Raw genomic sequence first — 23,005 nt, forward strand, 5'->3', positions numbered from 1 at the left:
GGGGCTTATGTAACTGTAACTTAATATCAAATTTCCTAGCCAAGCCGCAAACTACGTCATCGGCTCGAACGTAAAATAAGCAAACGGAAGGCGCGACAGCTGAATGGATTGCAATTGATCGGTGGGATCAGGTGGTGGTGGAGGTGATAGGTTTAAAACGGGTTAAAACAAATGATTAGTTAATGCAAATTAATGGGATATTAATTGTTCAAACCATAAATGAAGGTTAAGAGACATAGAAAAGTATTCAACAGTTACTAACAAAGCCTATTTAAAGGTAAAATGGAGCCTGAAAATTAAATACAACCTTATAGTTACCAAGTGGATTATATACATTTCTTAAAACGAACCTAAAGCACATGAAAATAAAGGAATATTGTAAAATTTTCAAAATGAAAGCTTAATATTTATTTATTGTAGAAACATTCTATTTTAAATTCACAATTACTCTCAAACTTTAGCGCCAAATACGTACAGTTGTCCTTAAACTGTCTTGTAGAATCAAATGTTAGTATTTTTCGTGTGGTGGTATATTTCAGGGTCTGGCAACGTTTTATTAACGATTCTGAGTTCTCAATGCCTATTTATTTAGGGTCTTTTATTTGTTTTCCTTAAGAAAGTTACATTTGATTCTGACGTGGCCAAAAATTCGCATCCATATCAAGGATTTTTTTTGGCTAAAAAGGTACAAGAGCGGAAACAGGAAAAGAGGAGCAAACTTTATTGCAAGGTATGGCATCACGAAATTTTAATGTGACCAGCAGTCGTGCGGTCAGATATTTGATGTAAAAACAAAAACAACAAAAAACCAAAACAAATGCAATCGCGTTAATTTTCTTATCAAAAATATCCGTAAAACTAGTGGAGTTTCCGTAGTTTATAGTTGATAACCGTTACAAAATGCGTTTAACCAAGCTGTGGCAGAATCGGTCACCGGGTGACCGTCACCTGAGCACATATCTGTGCTTTGCGGCGGTCCGCCTTCTGCTGGTTTTCGTGCCCCAATTGGGCTATGTGCACCCGGATGAGTTCTTCCAGAGCGTTGAAGTAATGACTGGTGAGGATTGAAAATTAATTTAGGTAAAGAGTGGTTCTTTAATATATACCCTTTGCAGGCGACCACTTTCGGCTGGAGCACACGCGCGCCTGGGAGTTCAACAACTCGATGCCGGTGAGGAGCATAACGTTGCCATTTGCACTGCTCCGTGTGCCTTGGAGTTTCTACGAGTTCATAGCAATGTACCTGCGCACCTGGTGGGATGTGGAGCTGCTGGGCACGTATGCTTACGTGGTATTTCCGCGGCTTGTCTACACCCTAATCTCGTACAGCAACGATTGGTGTCTGTACAGGATTTGCCGGCTATACGGACTGCGCTTCGAGATCCGTCTCCTGGCCTTGGGCAGCTCCTGGGTGCTGCTAGTCTTCGGGACGCGCACCTTCTCCAACAGCTTGGAAATGGCCATGTGTTCGTGGCTGCTTTGTTTGGTTTCGGAATGCATGCTGCGCACGAACACGGTGGTGTACAAGAAGGAGTTCCTCGAGGAGAAGTACGACAAGGCGGAGTCAATTAGCGAGCGTGTGCGCATCTGGAAGCTAAAGAACGCCCTGCCGCCGCATAATCTGCAGCATCTGCTGGCCATGTCCACGATCTGTGTAGCCGGGGTATTCAATCGGCCCACCTTCCTGCTCTTTGGAGCACCCATGGTCTTCTTCTGGCTGCTGCGCGGGATGGGCACGCGGACCGTCACCTTCCGGGATTTTAATCTGCGCATAATGCTCTTCTGTTTGTGTGCGCTGCCTGCTCTCGTGGTATTCATCTTCTGCGATTCGCTATACTACCAGCACCTGACCGTGGGCGAGCTGCACATGATGCACCTGAACATCGATAATTTTGTATTCACGCCCTGGAACTTCATAAAAGCGAACCTGGACTCTGCGCAAACGGCCAGCCATGGTGTGCATCCCTGTTACGTTCATCTGATGGTCAACATGCCGATGCTCTTCAATGTCCTGGCCCTGGCTTCGCTGGGTGCCTTTGCCCAGTTGCTGCTGCGCTTTTTCAGGGCTGAGTACCAAGTGCTGCCGCGCTTCCAAAGCATTGTGTCGCTCATGTCAGGAGCCATCTTCGTGCCGCTATTCTTTCTATCACTAATCAACCATCAGGAGGCGCGCTTCCTGCTGCCAGTGACTTTCCCACTGCTACTGCTACACGCTCCCAAGCTGATTACCGGATTTAGTGCCAAGTATCCCTTCCAGAAAGAACACCCGCTGTTGCGTTGGTTCTACGACAGATGGCTCTCGAACAAGGCTTCCGGTCCGTATCTCCTGAAGATCTGGTATGTGAGCAATGTGGCGCTCACCCTCTTCTTCGGTTTCATTCATCAGGCAGGGGTTTATCCCCTGGCAGCAGACATGTCGCATGTGATGGCTACCAAGCCGGCGGCCACTCACGTCCACCTGATGACCTCGCACATCTACAGCCTGCCACTGCACCTGCTCAACATTCCCAGCTCCCGAGTGCTGCACTTTAATAGGCAAACGCATCAGCGCTATCGCCGCCAGAGGGACTTTTATTTATACGAATACGGTGGCCTCTCCCTGGATACCCTGATGAAGAAGGTGAAGCTCATCAGTGGCAATTGCGAGGTGAAACAGTCCGGACCAAGTCGCCTGCGCTACAAGCTTTACTTGGCCATACCCGCCTCTCTCAGCGCCGATCTCCATGAGGCACTAGTTCAGTCCAATGCCAGCAGCTATCTCAATTTTGAGTTGCTGAAAGTGTTTTATCCGCATCTCTCCACGGAGGCGTTTCCTCGTCTAAAGGGCAGACATCCCTGCGATGTGGACGCTCCCCACTGGGCTCACGATGATCTTCGAGGAACCTGCGCTGTGGAGCAGCCGCCAGCTCTGAGCTTTGCTTACTTGAACAAGCAATTTAGTTCCTTTGTCCATCAACTGGGACTGGCACTTTACGAGATCGATGTGAGACGCAAGAAGCCGCCAAGTTCAGTGGAAGTGAAGATAAAAGCCACATTGCCGGAAACTAAGGCGTAGGGCGACCTATTCTTCAATAATTCCAAGTGCCTTGAACCAAAGTCGTAGGCTAAGATTAGCCATTTAAAACTAAGCTACCTTTTTGTATTTCACGGTAGATTATAAACTATGCGGACAATATTCCGTAGACATTCCTGCTAACCGCACAGAATACTTTAAAAATACTTTATAAATACTCCTAGTCATTACCAAATAGCTACTTAATCTTTAACTATCAATTAAGTTTTGACAAGTACTTGAGCCAATCCATAGAATAATAATAGGTAGTGACCAAAGATAAAGCGGAGTAGCTGAAGTGGAAATCCCAGCGGAGAGGTGAGTCTGCCCACACACCGAATTGTTTCGTCAAAGGTAATCAGTAATCAGAATCGTAATTCTAATTCCCTGTCCATTTCAGTTGTCGCCATCAGATCTCTTGCCGTGAATGCTGGAAAAGAGTAATCCATTTGACACGCCGGTGCGAGGCGCGGCATCCGCGTTCATTGAACGTTACCTGGCAGAAATCTTGAGCTGCGGACGCAATTGTGTTCTAATTTAGATTTTTTTGAATTTTGGGGCTGCCTAAGCCGGAAACCCGTTTTGGCCAAAGTGGCGAAAATTGGCCTATAAAATGGCAGAGAAAAGTGGCTAACAGCATCAGTTGCTGACAAACCAACAAACCCAAGCCAACCAAATCAACATGAAGGTAAGCCGTAGCCTGCCATTCAGGATGAATGATAGAATGCTAAAGGATTCTGTTTTGTATTCCCGTAGTTCCTCATCTGCTTGGCTCTCTGCATTGCCGCCGCCCAGGCTGGCTTCATCGCCTCTCCGGTGACCACCTATGCTGCTGCTCCTTACGCCGCCACCTATGCCGCCGCTGCTCCTGTGGCCTACACCGCTCCCGTGACCACCTATGCTGCTGCTGCTCCTGCTTACTCCACTTATGCTGCCGCTGCTCCTGCCTACTCCACCTATGCTGCCGCTGCTCCCGCCTACACCGCTTCGGTGTACAGCGCTCCGGCCTATACCGCTCCCGTGACCGCCTACACTGCTCCCATTTCCACCTATGCTGCTCCAGCCATTGTCAGCCCCTTCCTGAAGAAGAAGTAAACGGGAAGTTGCCAGACATGCACCCATTGATCCATCCAAACGATTTGATAACTAAATAAAACGCCTATTCAAGCGAATATATGTGAACTTATTTCGAGCACCTTGGATTCTATGATCGTTTCGGAATATTATATTTATTTTTTATTTTATATCCCAGAAGGATGACTGTACCTACCGAAGAAGTAAATGGTTTTAGCGTCCCTTACGATGAACAAGAAAGGACGATTAACCACTAAATTTACATACGATAGTGCCTGCGCAGCTTGTGGGGACCTCTTCTTGCGATCTAAAAATTGATTTAAAATTGATGATGATATCGAACCATTTTCTATTTCTGACAGAAACTGATTGGAATCAGTGCGCGATTTTAAGGAGGATAGCACGTCGATGCCTTAAAATGAAGATAAAATTGTTATGCATAAGTACTTCCATGTCTTTGTGATAATATCGAACCTGTGGCGGAAGATGACTTGATTCCTTCTGTGTCAACCTGAATGACAGTCGAGTGCATTATGCTGTCGATATTCAATTTCTTATTAATCTGGATAAGATCTGAGAGATTTGTGTCGTCAAAAACCGTCTCAGTTATTCCTATATCGATCAGAGTTTGGACCATATCTCGGCTATACCGGAATTTGAACTGAGGCAGGGAGAGATTGACATTTCTGAATTCTGTTTTACGAACATCTATGTTCTTCAGACCCTCTTCTATTTTTGCAATCTCATAAAAGGTTCTGGGAATTAGCAGGACCAGGTCTACTGTTGATTTGGAAAGTGGAATGACCACCGTGTGGCAGTCTATGCCGGTTTCAAAAGTGTATTTAAAGTTGCCCAGCACTTGCATCATTTTAACCGATTCCGAACGACTTTCGTCCGCTATATAAAACATGGCATTAGCAGTGGGCTTGAAGGGTTGCTTCCATGAGCCAGAAAAATTGACGGTACTAGTCATAAAAAGACTTCTCGAATCCTCGACCTGTAGCGGGTCAATGAGGTCCTCAAGATCGTTTTCCGTTTTCGAAGTAACCCACTTGTTAATCGTCGCGGGCCATTTGTCACTGTCATCGACGTTTTCGATTTCGGATTTAAGATATTTTGCATGGGTAGTCTGATAAGTCGATTGGATCTGGGTTCCCTTCCGTGTATAGTATCGACCGGCAACCCGAATCCGTGGATTTCCCTCTGAGGCCAACGGTGGAAGGGGTCTCTCGTATATACTTCCCTTTGAGCTACCATTGATTTCCAGGTCATTTTTCAGTTCGCTCTCGGTTGCTCCTCCGGCTGCAAGGTAAAGTTGGGTCAGGGCCAGTTCTATCGCCGGAGGGCATACGTTAACATTGTCATCGGGTAGATCGTTTATCACCTGACTAAACATTTGGACGGAGGTGAATCGTTTCGATTGCACATGATTTGCTATGCAAGCCAGGAGCAGAAGGCTGTACACTATTATCTTCAACATATTTGGGGGGACTGCACAAAATGGACCACTGATGGTTGTAAAGTATTCATTCGTTATAGATTATTGATTTATTACGGTTGTTAAATGCCTACAACATATTGGTTCGATACTATAACTACATTTCACTTATATACTAGGGAGCGATAGAAGCGAAATACAAAAGAAACTCCAATATATATTTGAGATGGGGGACTTGAGAAGAAGATCGATGGGTTCCTCAGTGAAGGTTGTGGCTCAGATACATGGGACTCTTCGGTGCGTCGGCCTCCTCGAACTCAAAGTCCTCGGTTTCGTCCTCGTTCCAGCGCACCGTGCGATCGCTATTACCATCGGGAGAAAGCGAGATCGGTTTTCGGGGAGAGAAAGTAAGTTCAGAATATATAGACTTTGTCGCTGTGAACACAATAAGAATTTGTGTGTGTTTTTCGGTTGGTACTCTTGTCTCTGGCATGTGCACAAGATTCGATTAAATCAATCAAAAAATTCAAAATCAAAATCAAACGCAAGGCAAAAAACAAACTCATTTTTTTGGCAACTGAATACGGTTAATAACGTTGGTAGAACCTGTTCATGCCGGCCGCTGGCGGAGGCGGTGGCGGCGGAGCGCCCCTGGGCGGAGTGCGTCGAGCGCTGAAAAAGGAGAGAATATTAATATTTGTTATTGGATAAGTTACCATTAGCTCATTATCTCTAATTATTCAGTTATCCGGGTGTCACAGAAATCTCGACAGACCGATTGGTTCGCTGAACCCCTTGAGAAATCCATGAGGTTTAGAGGTCTGAGTATTCAGAACTTTGCTGAGTAATTGATATCGTCATTGTTCAGATATTTATTCATTCATAGGTAAATCGGAGTGAGCTTGAGGTACTCAATGTCTTGGAGAGACCTTATTGTAAAAGATTTCTGTCACCCCTTATCCCTCTCCCTCATACTTACGCCGCAACGTCCGCATCCATATGAGCTCCAGCACCGTAGGCATCGCTTTCGTCCAGGTCGAATTCATCGGTGCCAGTGCGTTGGCTGTGGAATATATAAGATTAGTGCATCTTGTAATATATATATTCCTAGATAAATATAGGCCAATGGACGGGGTGAGTGTAGTGGGTGCTCTTCTCTAACTGGCCTAGGGATTGCTTTTTGGAGTCCTGGGACTGGCAATGGGACACTCACAGGCGCTGATTCCGCTTGTTGACAATGTCCTGCACGGCTCGGGCGGTCAGTGATACCTTGCTCTTCAATCGCATCGGCGTGCGGGGCATCGGAACGGCGGCCGGAATGTCCGGATTGACGCGAAGCACGGGGGTTACAGGACGCCGGACCATTTCACTGCTAGCTCTATCCGCGTTGGTGCGAGTACTACGTCTGGCATGCAGAGAGTTTGTTTTTGGGGCAATCAGAGTGAGTGGGATGCTGCGGACCTCAATCAGGGGAGAGGTCAGGGTCAGAGTCACTTACAACTTTGGCTTAGTACGAAGATTGGGGCGATGGCTGCGCGGATCTGTGGGTCGTTGCTCTGGACTAACACTGGACTGATTATGGGTATGGCTGTGACTCTGATTCTGGTTCAGGCTCTGAGTCTGATTCTGGCTACGCCAACCACTGTCCTCGGGATGATCTTCAAAGTCGAACTCCTCAGTGCCCTGCCGGCCACTGTTTTTCAGAGAGAGGGAATAATTATCAGAGGCGGGATTACTAGGGTTTCGGGCGGCCCTCAACTTACAGCGGCGGCTTGATCTTATTACGCGACTGCCAAATATTCAGAATCTTTCTAGTCTGACTGGTTTCACGTTCCCTTTCATGGGAATTGGCCCTACTGGGTCCACTGGACGAACCCCAATTGTCATCCTCGGGGTCGTGGCGCCTAATGCAATGATTGAATGAGCTTGAGATGCGGCGCCTCAATGGGGAATCTCTACTCTACTCACAGCTGCTGGCGACTACGGCTGCGCACCGGCGTGTTCAAGGCGGAAACGTCGCGGCCACGGCTCAGTTCACGCTCCCGACTCCTCTGATCCCTGATCCGCTCCCGCTCCCTATCCGTTTCCCGCTGGTTCTGCTCCTGCCGCCGCTGCTGCTGATGCTGTTGCTGCTGTTCCCTTGATGGGGTAGAATCTTCGTCAGCCAGGTCCAGGGTTTCCTCGGTGGCAGTGCGTCGTCTGTGAAAAAGGTGAGGTCTATATGTTAATAGTTCCGTATAGAGAGCAAGGGTCGGGTCATTTGTTCGTTTTTCAGACATCCTTTAAATTTACATAAAAATTAATATTACAAAAAAGAGAAAAACCCCTAGCACCGACTGCTTCAATTTGGATTGATGAGAGTGTGTTCCCTACCCATGACTTACAGTGGTGGCTTTGGTCGTGCCGTGCTGCTGGTGCTCCTTTCCCGGCTCTTCTCCCGCTTGCCGCTCCTGCCGCTGGCCGCGGCACTGCTGGTTCGCTGCTTCTTCCTGCCACGACTCTCGCCGCGCTGCTCCTGCTCCGGACTCCGGTCGCTCCGCCTATGGCGGTTCTTGCTGCGCGTTTGGGCCGCCTGCATGGCATTCAGACGGGTTTGGACGGTAATCAAATTAAGGCCAACCGGAGTGCCTATGGCCCAGAGGAGCAGAGTGAGGAAAATGAAGAAGGTCAGGCCGTTGATGAAGTCCACCATGTTGCGACAGAGGAAGGAGCGGCTGGCATCGAAGGTGTCGTAGAAGGGTCGGCACTTGGTGGTGGTATCGCCCAGCTGGGACTCCATGGTGGCACGACTGCTGGTCAGGTAGGCCTTCAGGCTGTGATGGAGATGGAGAGAGTGTTGGGAAATATATTCCAGAAAGTAATCGAATCAATCAGGAAAGGCTTGATGAAAAATATGTCTGCTGATTTTTTTAAATTTCCATTTTTGTAATGAAACTTTGGGCATCAGAAATTGTTTCTTACCAATCGACAGACTCTCCAGTAATTCCATTTAATTAAAAAAATAACCAAGCACTTACAAGATTATGCTTAAGTTCACTTCAATATTAAAGTAAAACCTATTTGTTTATTGTCCCTTTAGCTTAGAGAAGAGACCTTCATCTCTTAAGTGGCTGTAACAATTTCAAAAGCATTATAAATTGCACAAGGAATTTGTCATCGCACATTCACCAGTTTCAGTAAAACAAAATATTTTGCATTCCTGGGCTACCTTTGAGTGCATGTGTGTGGCACCTTAAGTGTACACTTGGAAAAACACTGAAAATGCAATCATGACACTTGGCAAACTTAATCAAACGATTAGGACTTTCAATTATCTGATAAAGCCAGAAACTATGTGGAGTTTTCCGGGGGTTCTCAGCTGCACAGCAATTGTTCAAGTTGTTTGTTTCTCTGCCAGCTACCGAAAGAGCAACACAATAATAAAACTCAAACACGCAGACATACGGACAGACGGAGAATGCAGCTCCAAGTGCCACAGGCGGTGGGGAAAGTGGCTGGAAAAGCGGAGCATTTTCGAGAGTGCGGAATGGTAGGTGGTGGGATATCAAACCCCCTAACTTTTCGGTTTAAAATCACTGAGAATTTACCGCAATTAACTTTTTCACAAAACTGTGTGCATGGGCCTGAACAGGTGAGTTGATTTTGCACAGGTGGAAAAACAAAATAACTATGGGTTATATTTTTATAGCCCTGTTAACTATGTATTTATATTAAATGTTTGTGGGGATTTCATTACAATTTACAAACAGTTTTCTAATTTAAATAACCATTACTTGAACTTGTTTCAAAGGCGAAGGTATCTTCATTGTTGGAATAAATTAAGTAATCCGTTAAGAAGCTTAAAAATTGCTTTGAAATCGGTAAAGAGTTCTCTGTTATAAATTATACAAGGGATACAAATATTATATATATTCTAAATTAACACATAGATTAAGCAAAAAGATTAATGTTAATCCTTGAGGGATTTTTTACTCTAACTAAACAAGATTCTTTTATATATTCCTCCAAAATATCAACTCACCGATCTGTATAGGTCCGTGTCATATTGTGACATATCTCGCCGGCCTTGTTTTCCAAATAACCCTGGATACTCTTCAGGTGGTTGAGCGTCTGGTTGACCTGCTTGGCCCAGGGATCCCGCTGCAGCTCCAGTGCGGTCAGGTGATAGAGTATCTCATTTTGCAGGTTCTCCAGCGGCTGGAGAATCGCGGCCTGTAACCGCTTGGCCCTGCTACCCAGCGTGGTCATGCGCGAGGACGTGGCCACATCCTGAATCTGGCAAATACAAATCGGATGAGCGAATTGAATGGCATGGCGGTTACATTATGCCCTGCACGTAGATCCGCTGCCACCCTCTTAATTGAAACTAATCAGGCGGGGTGCCAGGTGCTTTTGCTCTTTCCCTGTTAGATGCACTCACCTGCAGGGCCACCCGCTGCATCTGATCAATGAACGTGGCCAAATCCTTTTCGGGCGTGGGTGCACCCACGCTGCTGCGGTACGTGGTTAAATTGAACGAGGACGTCTGCAGCATGTTCTCCAGTATGTTCTGAATGGACTGCGTCAGCGAGAGGAGCGTACGCCCGGACACGGATATCGCATCGATGGCGGTGGACACTTTGGGGAACTGCTTCAAATCGGCTATTTTGGTGGTATTCACGAATGCATCCAATTGAAAGACATTGTACGATGCTTGATTTTGCTCGCAGCCTCTGTTTCAAAAGGTTGTCAAAGAGAAACGTCAAAATACCAAAAGGGGCAGGCACTGGTGCACTGGTTGGACCAAGGGCGGAGCTACTTTTTTGTTTTTTTTTTGGGTCCTCAGTTGTTGAACCGGATAAGCCCATGATATCTACGTGGCATCGGGTGCACAGGGGAGCAAGGATACAGGGGCAGGGTTGCGGCTATGCATCCTGGCAAATTTTGGCAATTTATGCCCCTACTCCCCACTGCTCCGCCTGCATGTGCATTTTGTATTCTGCCCGGATAATTGGAATCGTGCTTAAAATTTGCGGTTACAACGGGGATGTCGGATGGGTGTGGGCCTGGGTCTATAGGTTTTTGGTTCTGGGTACTGGGTACTGGGCTCTCGGTCCGTGGGTGGTGCGTGCGGCTAGTTGAATTGGCATTGGCATTGGCGTGTTCCCTGCAAAATTGAGTGCCATGTGGCTAGCAAAATTTCATTGGGCTTTCAAAACTTTGTGGCTTGGGGCTGCTGTGTAGTAAGGTAGGTAGATGGGTGGGAAGAGTTAGGTAGGTGCTTAGTGGTACCCTTCAGTAAGGCATGGCATGGATTCGCTTGGCATTTCGAAGCCGAATAACTTCGCAAGTCGAGAGCGGTAGGAAGATAGAGAGTGTGGTGCTTGGCACTGCGTTGCGGTTGCCCAAGTTTCAGGCAAGGAAAAGTTTCAAAGTGTGGCAACAATAATCACTGAAATGGGTAATCACAGTGGAATCGATTAAGTGCTTTTCGAGGGTCTAGATTGAGCAGAAATACGTTTTAAGTGGGATTGAGAATACGCTGCAATTAAATTTTAATGAAGTGAAAATTAAAAGAGAAAGTTTATGGATTTCCTTTAAATTTTCTTTAAAATATAAGCCTTAAATGTTTTGATTTTGAATAGGAAGTAGTATCTAATCCAAAAGAGAAAAATTTAAGCAAAGAATTTATTACGAAATCTTTGTTTTGCTTTCAAGTAAGATCACAGTAAATTTAAGAGCATATATTGCCATTACTTTGGCTTCCTGTTTGACTTAACTTCCCTCTCAATTGCTAATCGATTCGATCATAAAATTTGGAGTACATTTTGCTTTTCTTTCACACACCAAGAGGCAGCAAGTCTTTTCTATGGTCTCTGGGGGGCAATCAAAATTACAGGCACGTACAGTATCAAAGTAATTGGATAACAAAATTCGTTACTCGGCGTTGGCTTGGACTTGGGGCTTGGGCTACCTGGGGGAAGTCTGGATACACACGCACATGAACATACATTAGTGAACTCACCTGAGGGCCTGACCGAGGCCCACATTGACCACGGAGCGATTGACGCCAGCGGGACGTAAGAGCTCACCAATAATGCCCGTCTGGGGCTCCCGGGCGTATGCGTAGCCCGGCTTATCCAGCAGCTTGCTCAGCGTGGAGTAATCCTCATCGTACAGCGATCGGCAGACAAAGACCTCGGCGTTGCCACCAATGGCCAGAGAAAACACACCATAAATGGTAAGACCAATGCTGGCCAGACAGATGAGCATCACAGCAATAAAGAAGACCACACCCGACTTGGAGTTCGACTCGCAGAGGAAACAGCAGTAGGACATCAGCATGAAGAGCATCACCCAGACGATCACCATGCCGGCAATCCAGCCCACACTCCAGTAGGCGTCCGCCCATTCCTTGAGCTCATTGTACGCCGGCTGCATAGAGGGCCATGTGCCCTCCAGTCGCCGGAGCAGTGCGTTCACGATGGAGGTCAGCTGCTGGGCATTGGCCGTTGTCCGATGCCGAATGCTCGCCAGTTGCTCCAGCGTGTCTGCGGGATAGAAAAGTTTTTGTGGCCAATTCAATTAGCAGCCACAGAGCAGAACCGAATGACACTAATTAATATTGGGACTAAACTCGAGTTATGAGTATTTTGTGCCCTCCCAGCTCTATGTATATCTGGATATCTCTTTGGTTGGTGTGTTTCGGAAATTGCATTGCCAGATTCATGGGAATGTTATGGCCTGAATGGGAAGCCCAACACCTGGTCTATTGATTGAATTGTACATTTAGCTCGGTCCCATAATTGAGTTTGGGCCGAAGGCAACAATATGGATTTTGAAGCCGATTAATAGGGACTAGGATTCTGTTTCGAGAGATGGATACAAGAGTGGTAAATTTGCCACTGCTGGATGTTGTGATGAACTCTATTAATACGCAACCGACTGTCGCATTTTCTTTGATTGCTCTACTCACAGTTCCGCTCATATGCCGTGTCATGTTTAACTTGTTGCGGGAAATTGCTGAAAATGGAACGTGACACGCCAACTTCCGATGTCAGATTTTTGACAGTGGCCCCAAATTCAATTTCACCCAAGTAGCGCATACGGAAGATGCTCTGGTCCTCTTGCAGCTGACAAATTGTCGGCGATGTCGGCGATGTCGTCGTTGTCGTCGTTGCAGTTGTCCAGGAAATAAGATATTGCGGGTGAAATTAGAAAAACAGTGCAGTGGAGGGAGAAAAAAAGGGGTGAACAGGAAGTAAAAGTACAAATTATTTATACGTAGAACATGAAATTGAAGGCTAAGCTCGATAACCGAATCTTGGAATACCCTTAAAGGTGAGTTAATTTTACGGAATAAGCTTAAGTATATAGCTGTGGTTTTAGTCCACAATTATTGCGTGTTAAAATATATCTAGCACCATTTCCAGATATGAAGCATTCAAAGGGCTTTAATAAATATCTTAATTTGTATCTTTAAAACCCTCAAACCCATAGAGGTACCCCCTACAAAATAGTGTATAAAAACGTTTTATAATCGACTGGCTCTATGCTCTATGCCATAAAGGACTCACAGTCTTCAGTGCGTCCACCACGCCGTTTTCCTCGAAGCTACGTATACGCAATGTATCGCAAAGCGGGCGGTCGCGGTACGTGCACTGGCGCTGCAGCACGGACAACTGGATCTGCAGCTCCTCCATCCGGGCGGCCGCCTCCTGGGACAGCTTCAGTGCCCGGCCGACCGTCTCCTGGAGCATGAGGACGCGATAGATGAGCTCCGCGTTCGCTGACAGCGACAAATGCACGAAAATATTATTATTTGCAGCGTTATTGTAGCGTGTTTTATTTGGACAGGACGGATGAGAGAGAGGGAGCAGCGGACGGGAGTCAAGGAGTCAAAGGATAGCATGATTCCAAATTACACATTGTGTTCGAAGGCGAACCATAATGGAGTTGTCATCTTGGCAATTGTGCGCGAGGAGGACTCTCGGCCGGATCCTCCACGATTCTCCGTTTGCATTCCTCGAAAATGAAATTGGGCGCAAACAATCGTTTCTGGCTATAGATACTATATATTTACCATTGGTTTTCAGCCTTCTATTTGCGGTGTTCAAGATGTTTTTGGTTGGGATTTGTACAGATTTCTCGTATAAATGTTGAGTGGGTTTTTAAAGGATTTTAATTAATGAGATTCTTACTATTTGAAGCCTTAACTTTCTTAACAGATTGTTTAAAAAAATGTTTAGTGGATTTTTAAAGTGTTTTTTTTTATACTCTATAGGATTTATATTAATGAGATTCGTACTCTTTAAATCCTTAACTTGCTTTATAGAAACTTTAATTTAGCACACAAATCAATAGAATCAATGGAAATTAAACCAAGAGAAATGTGAAAAATTTACAACGCCCACTCTGAGCAGCCGGCACAACCCGTTCTCGCCAATGAAAGGTCACACCCATTTTAGCTGTAATTTATTGGGGCTGGTTTATTGTCATGTTTGGCCAACTGGGGAATGGGATTTTGGTGGTTCGTTGGTTCGAGGGTGGAGGGAAGTGATGGCACATCTACTAGGTCTACTGGCCATGTTCGCCTTGCCACGAACAATGGAATTTGGGTCAAGTCCGTAACCAGACAATCGCATGGCAATCGCATGGGAGCACTTAACCAGAGCGCCCTGGTACCACCACTACTACCACTACCACTACTCGTATCCGTACTCACCCAGGCTGAGTGTCGTCAGTGAATCATACGCCAGCTCAAGGCCAGTGTGTGCAGATATTTCCGCTTGAATCGGCTCGCCAAGGAGGACGTCCACGTCTGCGGAGAGGAGAAACACACAAACGCACATATGAGCTTCATATATAAATTCATACATTTGGTAAAGTTTGAGAATAATGCATGGATCGAAGGCCGTAAGTGCACGGCTTCGAGTACAAAGTTGGCAAAGCGATTGTCGAATGCCGAATGCCACAAACTTATTCGTCGCCCCACTGACCTTCCAAGTCTTTGACGACCCGCTCCACGGAAACGTGAAAGCCATTATCCAGTTTGTGTTTGATTTGCAGATGCGTGTCCTTCAGGAAGACCTCCACATCGTGAACGGCTGACTGGACCATTTTGGGCGTCATTTCAATTCCGGCGGATAGGCGACTATTAGCGTAGAATATACTAAAGTCGCTCAACCTGCAATGGGATTGAACCTTTCAACTACTTCGTAAATGTTCCATTCGAAGAGCTTTAACCCACGTTAGCAGCACGAACACAATCCAAAGGGTAACCAGGCCGGCACTCTTGCGGCATCGCAAGCTTTCCTCCAGCGCCTCGTCGCGGATGTTGCACGGTGCATTCCGTATGTGGTCCACCTCCTCCTGCGTGGACCGACGACCGCAGCACCAGGCACAGGTGGCAATCAGCGGCACAAGGGCCAAAATGGCGAACACGCTCATCAGAGCTATGAAGCCGGACTCGATTTTAATGGCCTAAATGGGATACGGAAGCAGTAACAGGAAATTTTGGAAATGCACCACCAAGTCAATGGGCAACTCACATTGGAGGCAAAGTCCAGCAGGCTGACATTTTTGTGTAGAACATCGCGAATGGAATCTGCAATGTATAGTTAAAGAATTATAAAACTTTTTCCATAAGTTAAATTTCTTAAATGGCATATATTAAATTTTTATTTCACTTTTTCAAACACCTAAACATCCTAAGAGTAACCCCATTCCTAGATAGACTTTGATTTCGGTATAAGCTCGGAATTATCACTGGATAGCTGCGTTGCCTGGTCATCGTTCAGGTGCTGTATGACCACCACATTGCACAGATTGGCCTGCACCAAGCTGCGTGTGTCCGTCTCGAGGAGCTCTTGGCGGGGAAAGGCCGTCATCAGGACAAAGTTCCTCGAGGAATACTGTGGCCTGGCCAGTCGTACATATCGATACAAATCTCCTATGTTGTGGGTGAGATTAAAGCGTCCAGTTACGCGGCTTCCGTCGGCAAGTCTTAGCTGAACGACAGTAATGGCTGCTCCCTCGTTGACTTGCACCGCAACTGGCAACTGCACCTGCGAGGTGCCACCTACAGCAATCCGGGGAGTGGGACTGCTCAGGGATCGACCTGGCCCCATAAACTGCTTTCGCGATAGGTTGCGAAAGGATTCATTTGTGTGATTCTGAACGCTGAGCTGTAGCCGGGGGTTATGGTCCAGCATCTCCTCGGGGTAATCTCCACGGAGAACAGCGCGTAGGAAGCGTTCGTTCTCGGGCAGGGTATAGAGCCTGAGGGACCCATCATCTAGGGAGAAACCCTCGGACCAGAGGTGTAACACCACTATGGTATGCTCATCTTCGGTGTTCTCGTTGTCCGAGTCCTCGCCTGGCCGACGCGCTGGCGGTGGATTGAAGGGGTGAGCACTGCCCAGAGGCACACCATGGCCCCAGATTCGCAAACTCCGATCGCTGTCGATGGTGGTCAGGGCGGGTGTGGAGTTGCCGATGGCCACATGCTTTTCCACGGTGGGTTCATTGTCCGAGTTGGAGTCATTCGAAGTGCCAGCCTGGTAGCCAGTTTGGTCAACCTCCCGCTTACGGGAATGTTGACTTATTAGTGATTGGAGGTCCCTTTGGCTATCCTCCTGTGTGGTTGGTCTTTCCTGAACTTCTGTGGTTTTGGATTTCTCTGTTTGCATCTCGGACTCGTAGCTATTACTGGCCACCTCCAGAGACCAGTTGTTGGAGCTTAAATACCGACGAGCTACCTCCTTCTCTACGCCATAGCGCTTCATGAAGGTGTTCAGCTTCTGCTCATCGGCCATCTGAACTGGCACGCCCAATTTTGGGGCAATTTCGATGGATAGAACTTACAGACTCATGTTATATAATATATATATATATTTTTTTTAATGGCCTGACCACTGTGGCAAGGCCGCCTAAGCTAGGCTGTGTAGTGAAAATCCATGTGGGTGACCAAAGCCACATCCATAGCCACATCCTCTCGCCCTACATGCAAATTTAATGGAAAAAGGTTCACGGCTGCGGTAGCCTCTATTCAGGTTTTTGCAGCAACAGAAACTATTTAAGCCTTGATTGTTTTAAACCGAAACCAAAGTATTAGTGCAGAGGAAAAAATGTTTCCTTAAATTCCATATAATATATTGTTTAGGTACTTATTGATAGTATTAGTCAAGCTTTTCAATGAAAAAAAAGTATGTAAATATGATTTGAAACCTTGGTATAGCTTCATTAATTAAATTCCCAAAATTATAGCATTATTTATTCCTGTGCACTATTTAACTGGGAATTTCCATCTGTCCCGAATAACTTGCCTATCCTCCAAATGCTGTCCTGAATTTACATCTCTAATGCCTTTATTGTTGTCGTGCTGACCAGAGGGCGTGAATGCCCATCCATGGGTACATGGACACCACACACACACACACACACACATGGATTCAGGGACACTATACAGTCCAGAAGGACACGCCCATTTTGGAGGAGTGAGGAGTGAGGACTCACCCAGCGGCAATTCCTCGGGCGTGATAAGCGATAAAAATTCACTAACGTAGGTGAATATAAATGGTCCTGGCGCTATGTCCATGCCTGGTATGCTGTAGGTAAAAAATGTGGCTGGCGTTGTTGGTGCTGTGGCCACCGCCGTTGCTGTTGCCGTTGATGTTGTTGCATTTGCTAATGCCAGTGTCGTGGCCGCCATCGCAGATGTGGTCGGTACTCCGGATCCGGATACGAAGCTGGCCATTGCTGCTGCTGCCGCTGTTGCTGCGGATGACGAGGACATAATTGTTGTTGCGGCTGGCGTTGGCAGTGTTAGATTACGCTGGTCCATCTTCGGCCGGATGGCTGCCTTAACTTGGCCTTAACTCTCGCTGCTGTCGGCCAGGGTTCGCCTCCTGCAAATGAATTAATGCGGAACAGGCACAACCATGAGGGATCCAGCTAAACAAAAAAAAAAAAAAAATAGACACACACACCACACACAGGCAAACATGCTTGGGTACCAGGGAGATGTTGTAAAATATTTTCGGAATTTTATGTTCCAATTATGCATTCATATGTATGTATGGGGTATATCCCCAAGTAACTAGCCTGGGGGCCTTCGCTAGCAACTCACTGGAACTATGTGACATTCACCAAATTAATGAATATGCCAGAGTCGTGAGGAATTTTCACATATTTTCCAAACAAATTAATTTTTTGTGGGTCTTACATTGTATTTATTATCCTAGCAGTGACCTCTTTTTGATGCGGGTCAACTTAAAGGTGCCCGTAAGTGGGGTTTTCTATATTACGTATACGTAGTGTTGGCCAGAAATAGTGGGTCTTTAACTCCTCAAAGTTATTTCATATACCCTTGCAGGGTAATAACATTCTAAAACTACAAATCTTCAACAACTATTGTAAACTATTCTCTCTTGAGACTCACATGGCGTATACTTAATTTAAGGGTTTTGCACGTTAAGTATACGCCATGTGTGCCCGCTAGCTGACCAGCTGTATGGAATAGCCTGACAAGGTTCTGTTCCATTTAATTGCCGTCCCTGAATGTTGCCTTGAATCGAATTCTTCACCTCTTAATTCTATTAATTTCATGTTTCGCTTTTGTTGCTGTCTTGCGCTGTCTTTGCCCTTTCCAATGCTGTCAACACATTTTCGAAAGAGAAACAAAAAAGCAACGAAAATGTCTCTTTTTCACCGCCCACACACACACATATCAATGGGTAATGACTTTCATAGACTCCTCCACTATCTCTTTTTCTCCATTTCTCTTTTACCACATCTCTGGACTTCTCTGTGTCTGGGAATGAACATGTCTCTTTCTCTTCTAGAAGGGGAGGCGGCCAAAGCCGTGAAGAAGCCCCTCAAGTTTCGCCGCTGGAAAACTCAACTCATTTGTTTTCCTTGACAATACGACGTGCGTCGTTTTGCCGCCTTTATCGCCCATTCATGCTGACCATTGGCCATTGGCCACACTAATTGCTCCGTCGTGGGACTTGCAGAATTAGACCAAACTTAAATAGTCTTGAGCCCGAAAGTGGGTCATTAAAACTCGATACCCCGATGCATTGATGTTGGTTCTTGCAATGTGTCCTCCCCCCGCCCCCCTATATACATATGTGTTGGCACCTTTTACCTTCCCAACTCACCCAACCCTCTTTCTATATAGAATATATGTACATATGGATCTCTTCTGTTTGCTCTGCATGTGCGATTATGTTAGCCAAGTGGCTACGAGTCAAGGCGTTCGAATGTGCTGCTGCTGCTGCTGACCAAGCTATTGCAAAAAGCAACTCGATACGCAACGATACTGGTACTTGTTGTCGGCTATTATCTCCCTATTATTGCAGCTATATGTGTGGCTGTTGCCATGCTTGGCAGGGAGCTATTAGTAAAAGCCGTTACAATGATAACAAACGAAGTATTATGGAGCGAGGTGGCAGAGTTCAATGCATTGGGTCAACAGTGACTGAAAGGGCTTTTCTCTGTGGGGCTTACAATAAAGTTATTCAACAATGTGCTTGGTATTTGTCTTGTACCAAGAAAAGAGTAGTAAGTAAACGAAAGCAGTAACAAATAAGTTGTATATTTCAGTATAAACTAAAAACTTTGGGACCTGGAGAAATGATTTTGAATAATGGAACATCTTAAGAACTTTAAAGGGTTTCGTATAAGTATGCTATAATTTATTGAACATATAAATAAAGTAAAATAAAATATTTTTAGTGATAAATAACACATGTGCATTCTAAAGGTGTTTTATTAATTGTTAGGAGATTTGAAAACTTTATTATGTGTGTAGAATAATTACAGGTTTGCTTAAAAAAAGGGGTATGAAAATTTAATTACTTAAAAATATGGCCAAATATGACTCTCCTAAGCAAGAAAATTTAATTGTTTCATTTGTGGCTTACATTTAGGCATCTGAAGCATTGTTTTAAAACCTCAAGATAACATTATTTTGATTTAAACCTTATTTTATGACATTACTGAACCACAAAACTCCCTTTTGTTGTTGTTGGCATTCATTTAACTTCCCCGATAATGAGTCAGACTTAACGCTCCAGTTTTTGCTAATGCATTGAATTTGATTAATTAACAAATTGCACGCCAAATGAACTTACGCACCTCGTTTGGATTCCCCAATTAATTGATTGATGTCGAACCAAAGCCCTGGCTCTCTCGCACACACTCTCTCTCTCTCTCTCTCTGTCTCTGTCTCTGTCTCTGTCTATAGACTCACTCGCACACACTCCCTGAACACACACTCCCTATACACACGCACACACTCCCTGCACACTTGCCCATCCATGCATATGGTGTGATTATGGGGGTTTGGCTTTGCAAATCATGCTTTTAATTGAACGTTATATTTAAATTCGAATGCAATTAGTTTGATATGTTGATTCGTTTCGTTTATTTGAACATTGCGAATACCGAAACCCGAAATTGAGTTGATATCGATATCGATTTGCAAATATATATATAACGAGGGCCACGAGGGTTTTTGGATCGCGTTTTGCGAAAATTTTTCGCTATTTACTTTGCACATGCAATCATATCCGGCAATTGTCAGACAATTAATTATTCATGTTCACATAATTAGTAGAATCGTACCAGAGGGAATCAATTATGGTTGTTTTAATATATATATATATATATATATGTATATATATCCTTCTCACTTGACTTGTTTCGCGATTTCAGCACAAAGCTCGACCAGCGCCGCCAGACGACTGAACGCTGAAAAGGTGTTAGGCCCAAATAATCAGCGAAGAAAACTTAGAAATTTTTCCCTATTTTACTATTTTGCATTAGTCAACAGACACAGCGAGTGAATATGGACAAGAGGCGTATGGTGAATAATGGCTGGGTGACACTTTTCCGGTTGTGGGGGGAAAAACACATGGATGAAATGGCGGGAAAATATTTAAACTAGATTTAAAGAATTTACCTAAAAGGTAGTCTCGCCAAACAGTACAAGTTTACATACCTATATATATGATTTATCATCTTTATATTTTAAGAATCACAGGTATATTTGCAGTACTCTCATTTGGTGTAAAGGCAATAAAAGCAATATGTCCTCATATGACAATATTTTCCTCTCAAAATGCAATTTATATTTTCCTAAGACCTCTTGAGAACCATCTGCCATTTAGTACCCATGCACCATGTCACTCTAGATCTTCTGCAAAGCCTGACTAAAAGCTCTTTAGTTCTCGTGAAAATGCCAAATATATATCTTATAAGTAGTAACGACCAATTTCGCAGTTTTTGTTTGTGTTAGCGGCAGGCGCCTTGAGCTTTGCATTAAGTAGACTTTACTTTAAAGTTGCATCAACGCCGGGCCAAGCCAGGCAAAGTTTTTAGCCAGATCCAAAAGCGGTGAGCGGAATAAAGTTGAGCGTGAATCGGGGACGAAAGCTGGGTAAAACTGTCATTTTCCTCGGAATTTTCCTCAACATATTGTCAGAGCTCTCAGCGGGAGACGCCAATGACAACGACAACGAAAACGGCAACGACAACGACCAACGACGACATTGCCTGCAAACTGTGGGCCTTGGTAGCTGCAATGCCTCCGTGCCAGAAGTGCCTTTCATGGCTAAAATTCAATTTGCCTTTGATTTATGCATTTTATGTCAGATTTGCACGCTGCCCTGAAGGGCTTTTCAAACTTAAAGTCGGCAAAGTCTGGAGTCTGTATCAAACGCAAATGATGACCCAGCAAAGGTATGTTTGTTTCTGGCTGGAAACAGTGGCTAGACCACATTGATAGGTCCTTTGATTGTACTTTATGTACATATATGTGACTCTTTTGTGTCAGTTCCTGTGAATGCAATTACCTGGGGGCACTGGGGAGCAGCACAAGCACAGGAAATCTGTGTATTTACTTAACAGAAAATGTATAAATTTGGTTTCTTATGTACTTTATTGAAAAGCGATTTCTGTGGTTCCCTAATGGGATTACTTGAATAAGAAACCAGTTACCAGATGGATTAGATCCATTTGGTAATGCTGACCTACAATGCCCAGAGCTCACAAGGGGGCACATCAGCGATACACTTACTGCCAGGACTAAACTATAACTCTCTCCTTTCCTGACGACTTTGATAGTGAAAGAGCAGGTAGAGTTGAGTGCCCAGCCAACTCCAAAAGAGCAGAATGTCTATGGAGAATGTACCGCCACCATTTCTGAATTGTAAAACTGTCTTCTCGACCCAACCTTTGTAGCGCAGAAAGCTAACAAACTTCATGGCCTGGCCCTCAGCACAGCCTAGAGTTCCGGCAATGACTCCAGCGAGAGCTCCCTGACATATAAGAGGTCCGCCCATGTCACCGGCGCACATCTTACCCTTGGTATCGGGATGCACACATATGTCCCCCTCAGTGTACGTATCCAATATATTTTGGCATTCTGACGGCGGACTAACCAGAACGTTCAGAAAAAGAATTTCATCCGAGTACGGTCCATGCTGAAAGTAGTTAACAATTTGCATTATTTTCCCGAATGAATAGCATAGGTTCTCACCTGATACAGCTGACCCCAGCCCATGGTAACACAAGTATTGTTAATGGTCAAGTTTGCCACTCTGCGTATCATGATTGGCTGCACGTCGGGATTGTATCTGGGGATTCGCTGATGGAGCCGGATGATGGCCAGATCGTGCTTCTTGTAGCGCTCGTAATCCGGATGCACCATCAGGCGATCTGCTGTCCGGCTGTCGGACTTGATATTATAGTTGTCCAGGCGGTTAAGGTGACCGAATACCACCTGAATGCCACGCGGTTTCAGTGTGGCCTTGTACTGGCTGCGAGTGATTATTATTACCATTATTTCAGAGATAGAAGGAAATCAAGGACACTTACTCCGTCAGACAGTGGGCGGCGGTTAGCACGGCTCGGCTGCTAATTAGGATACCGGCGCAAAAGTGATTGTCACCGGTGGACTTTATATAGTTGATCGTCCTGATGGAGACCACGTGGCGGCTCCATCTGTTTTCGTGCGACTTATAGCCGCCAGAGATCAGGAACTCGAAGGTTTCATCGCTAACATCGGAAATGACACCGTGATCCGCCCTGACCATGAATCGAAGTAGGGTAAGCCAGAGAAACCAGAAGTGCATTTTTCGACTTTCTTTTATGTAAATTCGAAAAACGACAAACTTAAGCAGATGTATGTAAATGAATAGTATAAACTTAAATGCGAGTGTTACTTACCTGTCATTTTGAAATTTGAGCTATAGTCCCTTTATGTGTATGTTTTTAAATTGTCAAATTGAAATGATTTCCCCCTAAAAATATAAATCTCAAATTCCGGAATTCAAAACTTAAGTAAAGAGGACCTTAAATCAAAGTCATTTATGGTCTTATCAATTTAATGTCAATAAATCAGTATGCCCTTAAATAATCCACTCTGTTGCCCCCAATCCACAGCTGATGGAATA

General features: G+C 45.2%; 6 protein-coding genes across 21 annotated transcripts; 2 read left to right on the top strand and 4 right to left on the bottom strand.

Moving 5' to 3' along the window:
- Window positions 1-752: 752 nt before the first annotated feature.
- PIG-Z (phosphatidylinositol glycan anchor biosynthesis class Z) lies at window positions 753-3,330 on the top strand. The gene is made up of 2 exons (XM_020947613.2): window positions 753-1,057; window positions 1,116-3,330. The coding sequence occupies exons 1-2, from the start codon at window positions 901-903 to the stop codon at window positions 3,053-3,055; spliced, it is 2,097 nt and encodes a 698-aa protein (XP_020803272.1). The 5' UTR covers window positions 753-900; the 3' UTR covers window positions 3,056-3,330.
- Window positions 3,331-3,452: 122 nt separating this feature from the next.
- LOC110180022 (uncharacterized) lies at window positions 3,453-4,224 on the top strand. The gene is made up of 2 exons (XM_020947626.2): window positions 3,453-3,740; window positions 3,809-4,224. The coding sequence occupies exons 1-2, from the start codon at window positions 3,735-3,737 to the stop codon at window positions 4,145-4,147; spliced, it is 345 nt and encodes a 114-aa protein (XP_020803285.1). The 5' UTR covers window positions 3,453-3,734; the 3' UTR covers window positions 4,148-4,224.
- Window positions 4,225-4,285: 61 nt separating this feature from the next.
- Window positions 4,286-5,608, bottom strand: LOC110180008 (serine protease inhibitor 42Dd-like). The gene is made up of 2 exons (XM_020947600.2): window positions 4,601-5,608; window positions 4,286-4,538 (listed from the first exon to the last, which is right to left on the bottom strand). The coding sequence occupies exons 1-2, from the start codon at window positions 5,604-5,606 to the stop codon at window positions 4,294-4,296; spliced, it is 1,251 nt and encodes a 416-aa protein (XP_020803259.2). The 5' UTR covers window positions 5,607-5,608; the 3' UTR covers window positions 4,286-4,293.
- Window positions 5,609-5,655: 47 nt separating this feature from the next.
- Window positions 5,656-20,380, bottom strand: prom (prominin). 15 transcript variants are annotated; one of them, XM_020943149.2, is made up of 19 exons: window positions 20,175-20,380; window positions 17,061-17,452; window positions 15,095-15,150; window positions 14,794-15,026; window positions 14,543-14,730; window positions 14,269-14,364; window positions 13,121-13,332; window positions 12,520-12,676; window positions 11,569-12,094; window positions 9,985-10,276; window positions 9,586-9,839; window positions 7,949-8,377; window positions 7,533-7,763; window positions 7,328-7,468; window positions 7,063-7,257; window positions 6,778-6,969; window positions 6,544-6,627; window positions 6,171-6,236; window positions 5,656-5,926 (listed from the first exon to the last, which is right to left on the bottom strand). In XM_020943149.2, the coding sequence occupies exons 2-19, from the start codon at window positions 17,386-17,388 to the stop codon at window positions 5,824-5,826; spliced, it is 3,783 nt and encodes a 1,260-aa protein (XP_020798808.2). In that variant the 5' UTR covers window positions 17,389-17,452; window positions 20,175-20,380; the 3' UTR covers window positions 5,656-5,823. The 15 variants fall into 15 exon arrangements, with proteins under 15 accessions (XP_020798808.2, XP_020798823.2, XP_020798815.2 ...); XM_020943164.2 differs by having other exon boundaries at window positions 5,656-5,999; XM_020943156.2 differs by having other exon boundaries at window positions 20,243-20,337.
- LOC110176743 (UBX domain-containing protein 2B) lies at window positions 15,195-16,886 on the bottom strand. Its single transcript, XM_020943191.2, has one exon. It carries the CDS (start codon window positions 16,358-16,360, stop codon window positions 15,272-15,274), a length of 1,089 nt encoding a protein of 362 aa, XP_020798850.1. The 5' UTR covers window positions 16,361-16,886; the 3' UTR covers window positions 15,195-15,271.
- A 1,090-nt stretch (window positions 20,381-21,470) lies between the features above and the next one.
- LOC110179398 (chymotrypsin-2) lies at window positions 21,471-22,981 on the bottom strand. 2 transcript variants are annotated; one of them, XM_020946926.2, is made up of 4 exons: window positions 22,779-22,981; window positions 22,428-22,695; window positions 22,090-22,369; window positions 21,471-22,033 (listed from the first exon to the last, which is right to left on the bottom strand). In XM_020946926.2, the coding sequence occupies exons 1-4, from the start codon at window positions 22,783-22,785 to the stop codon at window positions 21,641-21,643; spliced, it is 948 nt and encodes a 315-aa protein (XP_020802585.2). In that variant the 5' UTR covers window positions 22,786-22,981; the 3' UTR covers window positions 21,471-21,640. The 2 variants fall into 2 exon arrangements, with proteins under 2 accessions (XP_020802585.2, XP_020802592.2); XM_020946933.2 differs by having other exon boundaries at window positions 22,428-22,723; window positions 22,779-22,980.
- Window positions 22,982-23,005: the final 24 nt, after the last annotated feature.

Source organism: Drosophila serrata, unplaced genomic scaffold (assembly GCF_035046125.1).
Source record: "Drosophila serrata isolate PLE 108 unplaced genomic scaffold, ASM3504612v1 contig_184, whole genome shotgun sequence".
Lineage (NCBI taxonomy): Eukaryota > Metazoa > Arthropoda > Insecta > Diptera > Drosophilidae > Drosophila > Drosophila serrata.